Genomic DNA, 19525 nt, shown 5'->3' with positions numbered 1-19525 from the left:
CTTTAGTTGACAGATCCCCCGTTTCTATTTTTGACACGCCGAACAGCCATTTAAGCACTTTATTTTCCAGTCTGTCTCAAATAAAATGTGCAGAGAAACATTTTTTTCGTAATACCATGAACCAAATGTGAACTGGTTGGTAACTTCTGAATATACATTAGGACCAGCTCTTGAGCTTCCAGGTCTACTATTTCAAATTATATTTTGCTTGATTCACATTTTACACCAATGGGTTCACGCTGGATAAAAATAACCACTGGACGAAATAAAGTAAGATACTATTAAGTATTACTTGAATGTAAACAGATTATAACACAATAGGATTGAAGAAGAATAACCTTTAAGAGGTAAGTTAACATTTTGAGAATACACACTTTCAGTGTAGACAACTGTGTCACACATTATGGGGCGCTTCTAGTATCCTCAGCTCAAATTAATTACCCAAAACAAAATATACATCAAGAAAAGTAGATTTAACTTACAGCTCAAAGAGTTGAAGATGCTGGAAAAGCTGCCATGAAAGAGTCGTCAGAGGGTTCCTGGACAAGTTTCTGCAGAAAAAACAGAAATATAGAGAGAGTTAAATTATATCAACATTGACCACTTGAGTCAAGGTGACAAAGAAAGGCGCGGGTGAGAAAAGCAACGTGGCCACCAGACGAAAGAAATAAGTGCGGATGTAAGGAACCTTGCAGCCTCACCAATCCAATAAACAGAGACTTGGTCATTTTCAAGACACCAAATTCAATCGAGATGAAGAAAGCCTGGGGCCTTAAAAGCTACTCAACTCAATACAATGGCAAATGACTGTGAAGCAGATAAGGCAAGTTCTCAAAGGCAAGCTTTTAGACGTAGGAGGCAAAAATGGAAGTCAAATTGATGTCTATAACAGAAGCGAGACTTTCTAAATGATGTTTGTGTGACAGCTCCAGTAAATAATACAGCAGAGGAATCAAATGCAATAATACAGCTGCATTCCAAGCAAATACAAAGTCTTTCAAATAAGATAACATTGAAGGTCAAGAAAAAAAACAGTACAGCTCTTCAAATCTTTTCTCTAGCATATTGACACACACAATTACACACAGACTTCTGGGAGCAAGTAATGCCCCCCACGGGCCTGAAACCGAAACCTGTGAGCCTTACTATCAGGCCTTCATTATCAATATTTATTGAATACTTCAGATCACTTAATACCCCAACACTGCCCTGCTCAGATGCTATCAGGACCAGCTGACAGATAATCGATGGATCCAGATGCATTCTAACGCCCAACGCTGCCCATGGGACCAGGGCCTACCGACTGCCCGTTCGTGATGCTTTACCTCCTTTAGTTTAACGTTCTGTTGGTAGCTATATGGACAGAAAAGCAAGATCATTGCACCTCATCTCGTACGCCTCGCCCCTTTTAAGGAGAAGCCTAAAAATCACATACAATCATACTGTAAAATTGTTGCCAATGTTTAAAAACAAATATGAATTTGAAAGCATCTCTTAATACAGAATAAAGTTGTAAGTGCCACTGAAAAACAAGATGTGCTCACTAGAAAGGTCTCAAAAAGAAGAAGCAACTAAAACAAAACGCCCACTTGTTGCCCATTTTAAAGACGAAGTCACTTCAACATGCTCATCTGAATACGCTTAGCTTGTCCCTCGTGTGGTGCATGAGGAATCTCCAGCAGCAAAAACCAGCACTCGCTGCTCCGACTTGTTGCCATAGCAACATCGTCCTGCAAAACCTCACGCTTTCTTTTTTCCTCATTTCCTGTGCCGCAGGACGGAGGCTGGGAAGCGGCTACCCAGTCACCACGACCATCCTGACGCCCACAACGAAAACATAAAGACGAAAATGTATAAATTAAAAACGAAAACAACCTTCCGTTCCTCAAACGCAAGTTTCTGAGGAACGCGCCCACTCCTGCTCCTGCATGCCCTCGGCATTCTAATCGCCTCATTAAATAGATAATGAGATTATTAAGGTGGCCTCCGCGGGGACACACGCGGGCTTCAGGTTTTTTGTTGAGAACATTATTATTCTTAGCACACAATAAGAAGAGTTCATCTGGACAGTGTGTATCAAAGAAGGAGGTTGAAGGATCAGGACAAATTGAAGAATTCATTGACCAAGAGCACCGTCCATCATGACACTTGACTCTAGGCTGCTAGACAAATGCATGATGATTAAACCAAAACAAACTCTTATTGACATGCTGACTGTGGGAATTGGATCATGACATTGTGACATCATAACAAGAAGATTCTGAATATTGCGTAATTATCTCTTTTTTATGTGTTTTAATGCCGTAATAGGTTGTGTTAGATAGGAAACCACTGGGGAGAGAGAGGATAGATGAGGGGTGTGGGAAAAGGGGTGTGTCTTTTTAAAACAATTCTGGATTGACAAGAGATTTTTTTAGATTGAATTTACAGCACAGCATATGGGCAATTCCATGCAAAAGTCAACTTTAAGATGAAAAAAATCAAGTTTATACCAAAGGTTTGCACCATCCTGATAGGTCAGATGTCAATATTTGGTGATTTAAATACCCATGTCAAGTTTTGTAAAGTCTTTTAAAAATGTTGGGTTATTTCAACTCATCGTTGGGTCAAATATAGACAAACCCAACAGTTGGGTTAAATTAACCCAGAATATAGTTATATTTGACGGGTTAAAACAACCCAGCATTTTGGGTTGAAACAACCCATCATAGGTTAATTTAGAACCCAACAGTTGGGTTGGTCTATTTTCGACCCAATGATGGGTTGAAATAACCAAACATTGTGTATATTATGTTCCTTCAAGAGTTGATTATTGCTCCATGGTTTGTACATTTTAATTCACAGAAAAGTATGCGTCCTCTTTTGTCACATCCATAACGCAAGCATTTTTTCCTCTTTTAAAGCATAAAACTTGAGCATAGACTGACATTTTTCTGATGTCTAGATTATATCATCAGGGGGTTAGTAAAATATAAATAGATGATTCATTATATTGGGAATAAACACATGCTCTGAAAATGCATTTCTTTTATTTGACTAAGAAAATGTGACATCCATAACGACAGAAAACAAGACACTAAATAAGAACGACAAACTTCTAGAAGCTCATGCAGCAACTCATTTACAGTAAACACATTTATATCGATTTTTTGCTGTTGCAGCAAAAGTAAGATGCATTGTTAATTGTTTATTAATTCTATTGTAACTCAAAAATCGATATTCCCACCCTCAGTAGACACACGCTCTTCCTGCCGCGTCACATCTGTGACGACCAGACCTCTTGACGTTACTTATTTATAAGTGGAAACATTCGCCTCTGTTTTTATAAAGTATTACGCAATACAATAGCACGAGACTTCAATGAGGGAGCGATAACGCCATTCCAAAGAAAGAGAAATAATCACACACGCCGTTAGCTTGAAAATAGCCTTTATCGTCCTACTCCCTTGAGGAAGTTTAGCTCCCAAATAATCCTTTGGTGCAGACAATCAATTACCATAACAACTTTCAAGGAAAAGCCAGGCATATGCTATCAGAGAATGAGAGCCTTTGAAGGTCTCCTGTTAGCCAGATAATGACAACACGCATAAATGTTTACACGTTTATTAGTACGCCTATATGTGTGGAGGCACGTTACCAGAGGGGTCTCAAAGCAGTGCATACGAATGATGTCATTACCGTGTCAACAGTTTGGAGTAAGGGGCATGCGAGACGTGGGAAGAAGGTTTAAGGACCTTATTGAGACAGATCATTCACCTGCATTAGCATAGAGAGAGAGGAATTACTGTGATAGCTTCACTAGCTCCAAACCAGACACCGCATTCACAAAGCACACGGTTTCACACGGTCGTTTCAGGTGTTCTAACAATTGATGTGGTCGTCAGCCTCGACGCTGATAGCAAACACATTAAGAATCACGCAGACAGCTTGAAATTCACAATTAAAGGGACAGTTCACCTAAAAATGAAAATTGCAAAATAATTTCTGTTCTGTTCTATTCTCACACAAAGCTATCTCTAGCCTTCAGAAGACTTGGAAGGAAGAGCACGAGTCATATGGACTACTTTAATGATGCATTTGCTCATTTTTTGAAGCTTGAAAGCTCCATTCACCATTCATTTAACTATATAAAAATGTGACAGTCGTCTTTTTAAAATTTCTAAAACTCATACATTTCTCTTTTCATAATTAGAAATTTCTTGAGGGTGAATTAATGATGAAAAAAATGCATTTTGCAATTTTCATTGAGTTTAGTTTAAAGGACCACTGTGGTGAAAATCATGTTCTTAATGTTGTTTATATGTCTGTGTGGTGTTTTTAATATCGTCACTATCCTTTTGAAACGTCAATGTCCAAATTCTATGTTTTTTTAAGAAATGTGCACTGTACTTTTTAATCGAATTAAAGGTCAGTAAAATCTAGCGGCAAGGTTGCATATTGCAACCAACTGCTCACTCCACCCCTCCCATTCGAAACACTACGACGGCTGACAGAACATGGCGATTTACATGCAAGGGGACCCGCAGTGTATGTAGATAGAAATAGCTCATTCTAAGGTAATAAAAACATAACGTTTCATTGTGTAAGCTCTTTATACACCTCTGAAGACATAGTTATGAATATTATATTGCATTTCTGTCAAGAGATCCTCCAAAAAATTACACACTGGACCTTTAACTAAAAAACTTAAATCAAACTCTGCGCATTCATTTGCATTGAGAATTGATGTTCCAGCATTGTATAATAGTATATGTTTTTGTTTTAATTCAAATTTTAAGTTTAAGATCATAAGCCTTTATTTGGGGAGCCACAAAGCGATGCACCCTACACAAAGGGGGCCTTCCCACGAAAACGTTTAAGAACCACTGCTCTACGTCACAAGCATGTTGCAATCATTCACGTCACACAGTTGACAGATGGGATAAGGTAGTCATTTTGAGCATAAAAGAGGAGTTTTAAGGGATACAATTATCTACTGGGGACTTGGTGGAGGTCATCCCAGAATGCACTGCGGGTGCGCATCAAAGCATAAAGGGGGTTCCACCCGTCGGGCAGCTGCCCAAACTGCTGTCCACGTACAGGAAGTGTCCTTTAAAAAGGTCATACTTCGTTACAGTCAGAAGAAATGTCAGCTAAAATTGGATTTGGTGAAGAGGCAATAAAGAAATAAATAATCAAATCAGATATCAAACGTGATAAGCAACTATAATACACAGTTAGCGATTGTTACCGAAGATGGAAAGAGACAATATAAAGGGATAGTTCACCCCAAATGAAAATTCTTTTATCATTTATTCATCCTCATGTCATTCCAAACCTTTATGACTTTCTTTCTACTGCAGAACACAAAAGAAGATATTTTAAAGAATGTTGGTAACCAAACAACATTGGCCCCCATTGACTTCCATTGTACAGAAACACAAAACCACAGAGACATTTCTCAAAACATCTTCTTTTATGTTCCACAGAAGAAAGAGTCATACACAGGTTTTGAATGACATACTGTAAGGGTGAATACATTTTTGAGAGAACTATCCCTTTAAAGTCATCAAAACAGGTGCTATTCACACAGCAAATCTAATTGGCGCAATGCTTTGATAAACTATGTAATATTTCGTTACGGTCCCCTGACCAAACAGATGTAGAAAATAAAGAAATAAATAAATCAGTCCCAATGCACAAACCTCCGCAATTTAACACCTCAATTAAACGAGAGCATCTTGGTGAGGTTGAAAAGTGAATCCTTCAGCAGACACAATGGAAGAAAGCATAAAGCCATACTACCTCATATTTCCACTTGTGTATCGCTGAAGCACAGCTATGTGAAATTAATTATCCCTGATATTCATGACATTCACACTGCTGAATGACAATGGTGCAGTTTTGGCACATACGTGTGGTGGACGTATCGACCTCGCAGTGCGTTGACAGTAAACTCTGCTCTCATTGGCCGAAACCTTTGGCTGTTCTGGGATTGTAGCGTCTCATCAATAATACACGCCGAGGAGTCACAGGGAAGGCAAGGGCTAAATGGCCATAAAACAGCAATTAGATACATAGCCCGCAGTCGTCGGTGAGGTAACTATCCATGAAGAGGTAACCAAAGGCCAGGGGCAGGCCCTGAGCTTCCCTCAGCCAGCCAGCCAGCGGACCACGAGAGAGGCTCTTCTACCTGTAGACAACAGACAACAGGTGTCACTCCCTCAGGAGGACTAACACTGTCTGCGGGATGTCGTGGATGCGAGACGAAGACCAGAACAAGCTTGGCAGCCCTGATGAGAAAACATATTTTATATCAGACACCTGCACGACAGTAATTCCTGCTTTTAAGAGACCCCGATGCCTTTTCAAACCTCCAAAAGACCTTGAAGTCATAAAAGATGAAAAGGCCTTTTTTCCTCTGTGTTGTGATTTGTTTTCTAGTAAATCTAGAAGAATAAACTGAACAGAACTCCCATAATCGCTTCAAAAGAAACCAAAAACAAGCACAAAACAAACCTACACCAATCTGACGTACCCCAAAACAGTCCCATGAAAAATAAATAAGTCTGTATGAATTTTTAACCTCCATCGCTGCAACTATTAGACCAACAGGCATTCATCAAATTCTTCTTCAAGGTCAGAGTTTCTTCTTCAAGGCTGACCGCCTCCTCCCGCAAATGGATATTCAAATCCCTCTGTCAGCAATGTATCGCGCTGTTTGCTTTGTTCAGACAAGTTTCTACGGCTGCCTCGTCCTCACGCCTGTCTGCTCTCTACAGCTGTCAGTTATTCATGGCTTTCTGCATCGTCCCAGATACTGTAAGCTTGCTTTAAATGCTAATTCACCCTGCCTTTCGCTGCAATAAAAAATAAATAAAAGGATAAATAAATATCCAGCCTACATGCCGTTAAACAAGGACGAATGCATGGCGAACAGTTCTTACAGGACTTAAAACTTCTAATAGAATAGATTTCTCAATGCCAAATTCAGGTTGTTTACAGCTAAGGGCAGGTCATCATCGAGGGGGCGAGTAATATAAAGGATATAAAGGAAAACGTAGTCGGCCAGTCGCTGTTGTGTAATAAACTAAGACAGGGTGATAAGAGAAGAGCGTAGACGTCGTGTATCAGTCTGAAAGGGTTTATTTAGCTATAACGTCTAGCTATACAATATCCCATCTTATGCATAGTGTTTGATATAGAGGTTTGAAAATATTATCTTGGCAGTTATGTACTGCTAGTAATGCAGAAATCATGCCCTTCCCTTAATGTAATTGATGTTCATAAAAAAGTTAATTACCTGAAATTCGTTCGCACACTGGTTCCATCTCCAATCAAATAGTGGACCATTCAAACCATTATAACAAGTTTAAGGACAATGCTTCCTTTAATGTCAAAATAAACAATATATATATATATATATTATATTTGATCTTTTGATAATGACATAATAATTATCATCATCATCATTAATAATAATAATAATAACCGTTATTATTATTGTTGTTTTTGTTGTTGTTATTAATTATAACTACTAGTTAATAATACTAATAATAGCTATAGTTATATTGTTATTATTATACTGCTAATAATAATAATAATAATTATTATTATTATTGTTGTAAAAACAAATATATGATAATTGTATTTTAATAATAAAATAATAATACAAATATTATTATTACAATGTTATTATTATAAAATATAACAATATTTGTTTATTTTTGTTTAGATCTTTTAGTTGCAACATAATTCTTACAGTTCCCTTTGTGTTCTTCCACAGTTTTGATGTTGTCATTATTTTTCTAAAATGTTGAAAAAATATATAATGTAAGTGAGCAAGTGTTGGAATTTTTTTATTTATTTACTTCAATGCTTACAGATTAGATTCATGCTACTAATGCTTATATATGTTTCTATAACCAAGGCCTTTCTTAAAGATATACTGGAACAGTCACTCAAAAGCATCTTAAATAGATGCTACTGCACACACACATGGCCATGGTACTATTCAAAACAAGTATGTACTCTAAAAATACAAAGAAACACTTCTTCAACCTCTAATGTTGCTCTTTTCTTTAACAGCTTCAGCTTTAATAAAGAACTCACATCATACAGCTTTTCTCTAGAGAAAGCCAGCCTACCACCTTAGGTCATTATCACCCAACACTGCAGTGACATCAATGATACATTGTGAATCCCTTCCCAGAATGCAGCAGAACCCTGAAGGTGCCTGCGACACCGTTGTCCTTACCAGTGGCCTTCAAGAACTGCAACAAAGGACAGTGAAACGCAAACCAATATTCTTCTCTGCTCAGTAGGTAGCTATTCGTCAGTCTGAATATTTATTCGCTCCCCCTGGAGTTGACCTTCGGTACTGCAGCGCACTGTCACGGGCACGTTTCTGGAGGGTACATAAATGGTGATAGTGACTGATATGTTTGTCCAGGGCGTGGTGCGTCACGGGCCCCAGTTCTGTGCGCTAATTGTCTCCTTAATGATCTCTGACCGGCCCGCGTCTCAGAACCGCACTTCACGTGACAAGATTTATGACTTTGCTGGAATAATCCATTCAGGGCATTTCTACAGCACGGACTGTGAGATTGCCTACACTCCATTGGGTACCAGGCACGGGGTATCAATTAGTGTTGTCAGCTGTCCAAGCTGTGAAACTGAGGGCTTTCGTTTATTACGGTGGGGTTTTGTGTGTCAACTTCAGATATTTATAATTGGGAGATAATTGGTGTTGCAGGAATATAAAAAAGGAAAACACGTTGCTTATGGGAGACACGACCTGACAGAAACTGGTCACTGTGGGGAGAATGTTGTTTGTGTGTGCTGTTCCTAAACTTTGCGGTCTGTTGTCTTCTAAACTGCTCTACAAAAGCCAGCTCGTTCTTCAGCCCGATCGCGATTGTGTTTTGCGGTCCGGGGGGTGGGGGGTTCCACCTCCATTCGTTCCCGTTCCGGTCCACTGGAAGAAGTCCTTATACAACCGATGGCCAGATCTGCTCAACATAAAAATACACGGCACATCCAAATATTTGGTTAAATAGTCTATCATTAACTACACTTTTTTTCTAGACTTCCAGTACAAATATCATTTTCATTCTTTTTACTTCCTCCACCATATTTGATTCATTTTTCCACCTATGCATTCTGGGATTGCCTTCTACACAAAGGACACTCTCAGATACCCATAAACTGCACATCTGCCTTTAGGAACAATCTTCACATCAGGAGTGTGCCTATGAACCCGTAAAATAGAGTAGGTCTAGGCAGCTCACTATATTTTGGAACAGAGCTTTAAACACACAAACAGAAATAATAATAGATGAAGAGGACCGTGAATTTATGTCTACGTGTGCATTTCCAAGGAGAAAACAAGGACAGAAAAGAGCTGATGAAAATGACAATAAGCAGCTGGCAAAACTGCCAGAGGCACTTTGCATCTCTCACCCTTCTCCGTTACCCTATTGGTTGAAAGCAGGCAGCCAAAATGCTATATAAAACGATGAGAAGATTAGAGCTTTTCAAGACCGGCAGTGACAACTGTTTGTGCCTGAGAGGCTTAGTGGCATTTAGTAAAATACTATAATAACTATTTACACAACCAGTCAAAAGTTTGGACACACTTTATTGCATTTCTTTTTAATGCTCTTGGAAACCTTTTGTTCTAAACACTTTTATTTAAATGCTTAAAATTTGCTTTGCAGAGCAATATGAATTGTGCATTGATATACATTTATGTACAAAACTAAAATGTCAACTTTGAAGAAATGAAATACTGTAGAATATGATTTAACATTGTCTAACAACACAACATAATTTCCAATCTTAATTGTGTTATTTTATAGTTTAAAGGCTTTTATTCGAAAATGTGTGAAGTACAAACTGAAGAATGAGTAGGTTTGTCTAAGTGTAAAGTATGTAAATGTAATATCTGGGGAAATGGTCCAAAAAGACCGATGACTCATCTTGTATGCAGAGGCATAAAATCCAATAAACTGAGTATGTTCCTTTATCCTCCATTATCACATACAACTGACTAGTAATGCCAATTTCCTGTTTCAACAGGAAATGCATGAAAATAAGACATTTGTTGAACCAGGTCCTCCAGGTTGGTCTTACATGACACCAGGTGCTTAGGTGAAAAACGCTCACCTTTTCTTTGATAATTACTCTAAAGCAACACTATTCTTCAATGTTGGGAAATACAACATTTTTACTGTTAAACTTGATATATTAAACACAACATATACACCTATATTTAATGTACATTTTTATATTAAAATGACTATTTTAACATTTTACATTGTGTTATGTTTTATGTTAACAACTCATTTTGCGCACATGCTTCATTTTCACATCTTGCTGCATCTAGATATACGTGCTTGGAAAGAAAATAAAAAACACCAATTGACTTGACTACGCATTGAAATGTAACGCCACCGGTCAGCCAGGTCAGATCACCGGGTCATGTTTACCAACCTGGTTCGGTCTTGTTAACTTAATGACCATGCAGACCTGCATTCACTTCCACCTGCACAAACTCTGTGTGTGTGCGCATTTGTCTGTCTGAAACAGGCTTAGCTGGAGTACATTCACGTCACCGCTTGGCTCCAACTTGCTCATATCTCTCGAAACAATGAGCTGTCTGGCCTGGCAGTGCCGCAGACGATGGACATGTGGGTCAGGGAGAATACAGTCCTCCAACGTGTCGGGTGGAGGCGTCCGCTGTCACAGCGGCTTGGACAGGAACCTCGCAGGACGAATGTCTCCATAGCTTCCTCACGTCGTACCCGGTGCCACGCTATCTCTGCTAGCAGACTCGAGGGGTATTGTGTGGCCTATCCAAGCTTTTCTCAGGAAGACACTAAGCTCCTTGTGAAAGCATCGTTTGCAAAGTCCGACGGACCGGAAACTAAGTGATACTAAAGTGAAGGGTGAGGTTCGAGGTTAAATGCCCACAAACCTCATCAAAGGGACATAATGAAAGATTAGCATTTAAACAAACCTAGAATGCAAACAAATATGCTGCCGTTCGTGCAAACTCACTTTCACTTACAAGACTGCAGTACTTTTTTCTTGCAATCACGGTGGCAGAAGATGAGATGCATTTAATTAGGATTTAATGAGATGACAGAGAAAGGAGTTGTGGGGAACATCACAACGGTTTTACAGTCATCAGGCGTCTGAGAATGCTTTCATATATCAGCCAATAAAAACAAGGATGTGAATCACAGATGTCTCAAAGAGTGACCTTAGTGTCATCTTTTAAAGCCTATAGTACAGTATATATACTGTAATTGCAGTATAATATCAACGGGACGACACTGCAAAAACAGGTCACGTTCGTAAGCAAACGTAAGTATAATTTGCTATTGACAGTTACTTCCTGTTATCACAGCCATGAGGATTGAAACGTTGAAATAAAAGACACCAGATACACAGACAGCACCAACCGGCACCAGACTCAAATAAACAAGGTTGTTTAATGTGACCGGCACATTGACGATGTGAGATGCGACCTGGCGGATTCATAATCAAACAAACCCAGGGACGGCAGTATGCGTCACCGACACAACATGGGAAAAATAATGAGATGACCAAGACAAGCCATCTTTCTCAGTAACTGTGAGAGAATGGGGAACGGAAAAAACCCCCAGAAAAGACAAAAAAGAATGGAACGATAGACAAGGAAGAAGACAGGAAACCGTAATAAAAAAGAGGAAGAGATAGTGTTATCACTTAGACACAGCCCATTAGCCATCCCAACTGCTTTCTGTTCCAACGTCCATCTACCTGCGGAGGGTGTAGGCCGCACCTGCCTGCGTATCCTATCAGATCTCTCGAACATTCTCATCAGGTATACAGTGGCCTTCATCTGTTGTGCAGAGCAGATCGGTCAGTGACAGTCTAGTGCAGTCAAAGCCCAGACACACATGTGATTTTTGAAAAACGCGACCAACCAGGAGAAAAAAACATCTGCGAGTTCGCGCCCCTGCCAAATCACCTCTATTACCCCAAAGGAGAGCTTGAAACTCTAAACGACACAAATGTACGCTGATTTATTGCTCTGAAATACTTTCAGGGACTGTCTACCTGACCCCCCTTCTGTCAGCTTTTTGATCTCTCTCTCTCTCTCTCTCTCTCTCTCTCTCTCTCTCTCTCTCTCTCCCTCGCTCTCGCTCTCTCTTCGACGTATTTCCTAAGAAAGGCACTAAAAGCATAAAAATCAAACACTCAGGCACTTTACTAAAAGATGTAGGCTGTGTGCACGGGGCTGGTGTAAGTGGTATAATCTTGATTGAATGATACAATCCACAGAAGGCACAACAGGACCCCATTTACAGGCTGTGTTCTATGCTAGTGTTACACAATCGTTCGTAATTACTTAAACAAGCTGTATTATTCAGAGTAAGAATAGTCTGCAAGACTGCTATTTTATGGACAATAAGACAGATTATAACTCGGTGTGTTCACCTTGTCCTACCGATGCCTGCCAAAAGGGCAGTACATAAACTGCAATAAATAGTTTAATGGCTTTTAAGAGTGTTTTGTCATTTGGTGATGCTATTAATGCGCTCACGACATTCGCTTAGTTGCACTCAGTATTTGGCTCACATGTGTTCTAGAGTAAAAATATGTCTTATTACTAATATCTTATTACTTAGCATGGCGTACTTCTTACTAGTTTACATACTACAGAAATAGTATAGTAGGCAACACACTATATGCAATGTGCATTACGCTACAAAAAATGGAATTCTAAGCACTTTATTAGTTTAGTTATTAGTATCAGTCAATCTTTTCAATCCTCTCCCTGCAATGTCCTTTGTCATGCGAGCACATAATTTACACCTTTATTTCTCTATAATCACTTATTTATTTCACAATGATATTGGTTGATCATTTATCAAAAGTTTCAAAATGTATCAACTGCTATTTAATTAATCAAAATTAAAATGGGTTTATCATTAAAGAAATATGGAGGATCGTTTGATTTTGTCAAGATTATCTGTATTGTATATATTGCTCCAATATATTTTTTTATTATATATTATAATATTAAATAAATTATCTTTTTATATCAATTATATATTTATCATTTATCAAATTTATCAAAATGTATCAACATTTATTTAATCAAAATGAAAGTCAAAATATAATTGATCAAATGTTCAAAATTTATTAACAGTTATGTAATTAATAAAAATTAAAAAAGTTAGTTTATCATTAATCAAATTTATCAAAATGTATCAACATTCGTTTAATTAATCAATAAATTATCATTTATCAAATGTATGAACAGTTATTTAATTTAAGTTGAAGTTTATAATTTATCAACATTTATTTAATTGAAGTTAATTGATCAAAGTTACAATTAATTTATTAAATTTTTTCAAATGTATTTTTTAACTAATTGATCAAAAGGTAATTTATCAAGATTAAAGTTAAATGATAATTTATCAAATTTATCAAAATGTATTCAATTTATCAAAATTAAAGTTTTTTGGGTTTATGTATCAATGTTAGCCTGAAGAATATTTATACCCTAGCGCAGCTCAAAACATTGACAAAATTCACATTCATAAGACACACAAGCATTTAAAACTTACAGTTTCTCAAAGTACATCAGTTCAGGATAGAAACGATGGGTTTATTCTCATTTTGTTGACAGTGGGATTATTCATGAAGCCCCAAGAAGGTCACACGTTTGGCCTGAGGATCCATTCACACATGTTCCTGTTCTGTGAGACTCGATTTTGTGTCACATGCGTCATCCAGGCAGGTGGCTTCAACTAGTGCAAAAAAGGAGTTGTTGCTTCCATGACCTCCCTACAATCTCACACCCTAGACTAACTGCACGTGACGCGGGACCTCAGCGTCACCTCATTGGTCCAAGACTGAAAGCCCTCCTGTCTGACACGAGCAAATGGGTTGTAAATAAACTTAGCGAGATGGACATGCACATGGCATGCCACATCTGACACCGTCATGAGAGTTAAATCTAGAATCTTGAATGCGGACAAAGTTGACGGCCCATTCGGCATGAGGTTTTTTGTCTAAGAAACGATTCTGAAGGCCTTCATCCACTACAAGCCAAAAAAGCACCGTATGGCACTTACTATCTCATTCACCACTATTGCTCTACCCGCAATGACCCTCATCATCCAAGCACACACATTTAAACCTTTATTTCTCTATAATCACTTATTTATTTCACACCAAGACCAATTTGCTGAACGATCTGTCACAACACAACGGTGACTTGCATAAACAGCTCTTTACTGGCCTACGGTCCGCCCACTCTATTAAAACCAGGAATTTCAAAGCATGCCTTTCACAGCTGATTGAGGTCATTAAATAGTTGGGTTGGTTCACAAACACGCTGAGGAAAGCGTTCAGGCCTCACAACATCGCTTGCCGTGCGCAGAATGTTCTCATGCACTCATTAAGCAGCTCTGTATATTCACTGGTGCAGTTGGTTAGATAGCGATTTGCTAAACCCCCTCCCGAATGAAAGCAACTTTAATGGCCATGATACCTCCGATGACATGAAGCAGTAAAACGCTGCCAAGTGGCCCCCATGGCGTTTTGTAGATGCTTTACGACCGTGGCAACAGGCTGGAGGGGAAAACAGCAGCCATGCCGTCTTGATGGTCTGGGCACGCATTGGAGGAAACAGGGGCCATCTTGTTCTGTTTTCGAGCCGAGGCATCCTGTGTGGCAAGCACAGATGGTACCTTGAAACTGGCATGCGTGACGACTCTATGGCGCGATGCCAACGACAACATCGGGAAAATCTATTCGTAGCACACCTACACCGCTGACGGTGAGCTGCCAGTGTCGGCCTTGGCAACCACTTCTTCAATACGAGTGCGACATAGCTTATACATCCAACAACCCTGCTGAAACAAAACAGCATTGCTTGTCAAGATGTGTTGTGTTGAATGGAAAGTGACTCTTACTGGGGTGGTTCGTGCAAAAAAGTGGCATCATTTATTCACCCTCATGTTGTACAACCTTGTATGTGACTCTCTTCTTCTGTGGAACACAAAAGAACATATATTAAGAAATGTCTAAGAAAACCAGTGGTTTTGTGTCTATACAATGGAAGTCAATGGAGGCCAATGCTGTTTTCTTGCCAACGTTTTTCAAAATATATTGTTTTGTGTTCTGTAGAAGAAAGAAAGTCATACAGGTTTGGAATGACATGACTATGGTCAACCAGCTTATCCAGAAAAAACACACTGCTTGCATCCAACATCTAGACCAGCATAAACAGCCTAGACCAGCATGTTAATTCACAGTATTTTCCAAAGAGTACTTCAAAAGAGCTCGTCTCCAACACCATAACCACCCACTTGAGAACCTAACCACTCAAGGTCAAAGCTTATACACCAGCTCTGGCTAAGCTCTCTAGAAACCAAATTAGGGCCCACTTTTACGTAACAACTTATTAGCGAGCCCAACTAGAGCAAGCACCACTTCAACCTGGCGAAGAGATCTTCTCAGACTAGCACCGCCAGCTATCTTCTCCATACAGTGTATTCAAATAAAGTTCTAGACAAAGGCTTCATCCAAGCTTGTATGACGGCGAACACAAGAGCAAGCTGTCCTGACCTAATACTCCATTTTCTCCCCCGCCCTTTTCCTCTTCTCTTTTTTTAACCAAACCTAAACATGTTTTGAAAGATAAGCCTCCTTAACCACAGCGGATTCTGCATGCTTTTTGTCTGTGTGAAAATGGATTAGAAGTGGAACGCGGAGCAAAAACGAGAGCCGGAAAAAGCTACAAAAAGTGAGAGAAAGAACAACTGAGAGTTTTCGTTTTTCTTTTCCAGATTTAAACAACAACATTCGTCTGACGATGGCCCTATGGGCTGCCGGTTGAGGAAAAGATCTGAAACAGGGCCCCGGGGATCAAGAACGGCCTGCAGTCCCCTGCCAAAGTTCTTCACTCCATCATGCCATTACTTAATGAAAGCGTTGTAGCTCTTTTTTTAATTTTCTGTGTGTTTTAATGAGATCATTAGCAGAACAGATTTAATTATAGCACGGGCAAGCATGTGGTGCATTTGAGGTGCACCTGGCAAACTTGGTCCATCATCAAAATACTGAGCTTTGCTTTCCAAGGGCTGCAGTGCCCTTGTGGGAATTTGGAATTATAATGAAGTATTATATTCATAACCTGGTAGGAGCTAAATATCATTTTCTTAAGCGCATAAACCAGCAGGGACGCTGATCTTGGATCTGACTGTTCCACCTGGCATGGTTGGCCTCGACTGGTACTTGCTTTTGTGTTTGGTCTTTAAAGCTGTGATAACGTAACTTTTTGCAGGTAAAACTAAACAAACAAAAAAAGTTCACGCAAGTTAACTTTCTGATACGCGATAAGTTGAGCTGATGATTTCATAATGTCAGGTAGTGACGTCATTTAAAAGCGCGCCAATTCGCAATTTTGTGGCTAAGTGCTTCCCTAATTTCCCTTCCTTACCTCCAGAGCAGCGGTAGGAAACCATGTTCTCATTTGTCCCGCATCACAGAGGAATCATTTCAAAGCTGTATGGCATTATCTTAGCTTTTAGCGACCACTCAAATGCTAAACATAAGCGTTCATGCGAAAGGGAACTGGGAATAGAAATACATGAGGAGTCTTGGGAACAGGCCATAGAGAGGATACGATCACCTCCTCTTGTGCTCGTCTTAGTCTTATTCAATTTAAGGTCTTATATAGGATACATTTCTCTACGTTTAGACTATCTGAACTGTATCCAGAAGTGGAAGACAAATGTGATAAATGCCATGGCTCTCCTTGCCACCTTAGCCGCATGTTCTTTCTTTGTCCTGATTTGAAAGGTTTCTGGGCGGGTTATTTTACTATTATGTCCTCTGTTCTTGGGGTAAATCTCCAACCTTCCCCTCTGAGTGCTATATTTGGGATTCCTGACCCCTCACTTGCACTTAACCCTACACAAAAGGACATTATAGCTTTCACATCCTTACTAGCAAGACGCTCCTTATTGTTACATTGGAAATCTGCTAAATACCCTCCTATCTCCCAGTGGCTCAAAGATATCATGTATTTTAGAGAAAATTAAATACACGTTGAGAGGATGTACAGTCAAATTTTTCAACAAACGGCAACCTATTTCACTAATTTAGAAGTACTACCCAATTGAATGTGTGCCAATAACTGGTGTGCCTTTTGTAATTTGGTATTGCATAAATAACCAGTAAAATGTGTGTTGGTCGCGGTGAGCTGAGTAGGGACATGGGTGGGGTGGTGTTCTTGGTTTAATACACGGTACTCTGTGATTTAATTTCATTATTTTCTCCTATATTCTTATAAGTTTTTTTGTTTGTTTTTATGTGTATATATGTGTCCATGTACATGTGCACATATGCTAAAAAAAAAGGGTAAATTGTGTCTGTGATAGAAGTATTGCATTGTATTTTTTTCCAAAAAAGAAAAGCGTGCCAAAAAAAGTGCGTCAAGTAACCTGCAATTTCATGTTTTAAACAGAGATGGTGCAAGAGAGGTCACCATTTTTAAGATAAAATATTTTGGTGCACTTTGAACAGTATAAAAAAACAAGAAATTCTAACTATACTAGGATTTTGTTTTAAAAAAACACAATTCTACCAGAAACTACCACAAATGAAAAATGCAAAACACGCTATCACAGTTTTGTCAGGCAGACGCGCTGCCATATAAAGTTTGTGCCTGATATTTTTTCATTAACTCCCTCAGACTGTCATAGTCTATTTACCAAATGAATACACACGGTTTACAATGATGATGCAAATGGGGCAGAGGAGTATTTGACTTTCCGTGCCGGCACCAAACAAACGCGGATTGTGCATACTGAACTCGGCAGACTCAGAGGAGCAAACAAGCACGCACAAGCAGCGATATTTGTGTACACAGAGCTGTCGGTTCTTCTGACACGAGTCTATGTTTGTATGTATATGCATCTCTCGCTCTCTCTTTCATGACTCCCAATTCTCTCCATCACGCTGCACTCTCTTTTCCTCCATCATCATTTCTTCGGATCATTATTTCAAACCGCGTTGTGAAGCACCTTCTCCCTCTGCATCCCTCCCATACCGTTGCTGTTTCTCTCCGTGCCTTGCGCTTACCGACAGATTATACGGATGTCAGAAAAAGGGGCTGTAAAAATAAAAGGTGCACGCTGCCATCCCCAGGATTGGTTGGCGGGAGGTAACAGCTCAGCGGACAGCACGGGGTTCTGCAACGGAGGTATTGATCCGAATAGTGTCAGCAGGGTTGGCGTGGCCTCCCAGGGGAGAGCACAGGCTGTGCCCGGCTCATCTGAGCATCGCAGCCCATTAGCCCAGCTGATACCGTGAGCCGCTTCTATCGAAAAAGAATGTAAGAGGTCAGTGGCTTCATGATGGTATAGTACAAGGAAGGTGTTTTAAGACAGGAGTTTTTGTTCTGTGTGTGTGTGGCATTTGGAAGGGCCAGTTAAATTTGACAGTGGGTGGGGCAACCTAGCATGACCTTTTTAAAAACTGTGCCAATTAATTGTCGTTTTTTCGCCACAATGTCCAATAAAGTACAAATTTGTCCTTGAGAACATAAAAACCCCCCAAAAGATTTAAGTGAAGATGAACAACCACATGCACTGCAAGTCAATACAGCGGTTTCCACAATTTCAGCATCCAGACTGACTGACAGCCGAGGACAGCGCGGGCCAGACCCCATCCCCACAAGTACCATTCTCACCGTTTGATTGACAGCTTTAATCGGCAATCATGCCGCTCCATCATTTAGCCCTCAATCTATTTTAGTGGAAAAACACACATTAGACAAACGGACGCTGTTTCATGTTTCATAAAAGGCGAGAATGGCGTGTCAGGTGTGATGTGCGTGATGACTGGTGGACTGATGATAGTGGTATTGTTTCAAGCCATTAATCGGGTCAAACGTGAAAGTAAGATTACAACAGCAGGAATAAGATATGGAAAACCCTACTACATTTAGTGATGTGTGGATTGAAAATGAGTAATTCTTTAGGGAATATCAATAGATATGCTTTCTTTCTTTGGCAGAACTCAAAAGAAGATATTTTGAAGAATGTTGGTAATCAAACAACGCTGGTTTCCATTGACTTGCATTGGTTATTTGTCTATACGATAGAAGTGAATGGGTACCGGCGTTGTTCGGTTACCAACATTCTTCAGAATATCTTCTTTCGTGTTATGCAGAAGAAAGAAAGTCATACAGATTTGAAATGACAAGAGGGTGAGTATGTGATAACTTTTCATTTTCAATACACATAACATTACAAACACTACTGGTCAAAATTTATAATAGTTAGTTATAATTTATAAGAGTCATTAATAATAATCAGGTTACTTCATTCAATTGTATGTTCTATAAAAGTATAAGAATACACAATGACAATTTTCATTTTTCATGATCTATTAATTTAATAAGCCTATGAATCAGCTACCATTAGACCTTGCTTGTAACTTCAACATGCTCTCTCTCTACACATTTCTTTCT

The 19525-nt window shown here is 39.3% G+C and overlaps 1 protein-coding gene across 1 annotated transcript in view; it reads right to left on the bottom strand.

The window, feature by feature from the left end:
• ntrk3a (neurotrophic tyrosine kinase, receptor, type 3a) overlaps positions 1-19525 on the bottom strand; it is a 165300-nt gene that overhangs the window by 102910 nt on the left and 42865 nt on the right. The window contains exon 4 of the mRNA XM_057329253.1: positions 483-551. Within this exon, the coding sequence (XP_057185236.1) occupies positions 483-551 (69 nt within the window). The remainder of the gene's footprint in view (positions 1-482; positions 552-19525) is intronic.

This window comes from Triplophysa rosa, linkage group LG3, assembly GCF_024868665.1.
Source record: "Triplophysa rosa linkage group LG3, Trosa_1v2, whole genome shotgun sequence".
Taxonomy (NCBI): Eukaryota; Metazoa; Chordata; class Actinopteri; order Cypriniformes; family Nemacheilidae; genus Triplophysa; species Triplophysa rosa.
Note: the sequence above shows the minus strand (reverse complement) of the source record. Positions and strands in the feature narration are given on the sequence as shown.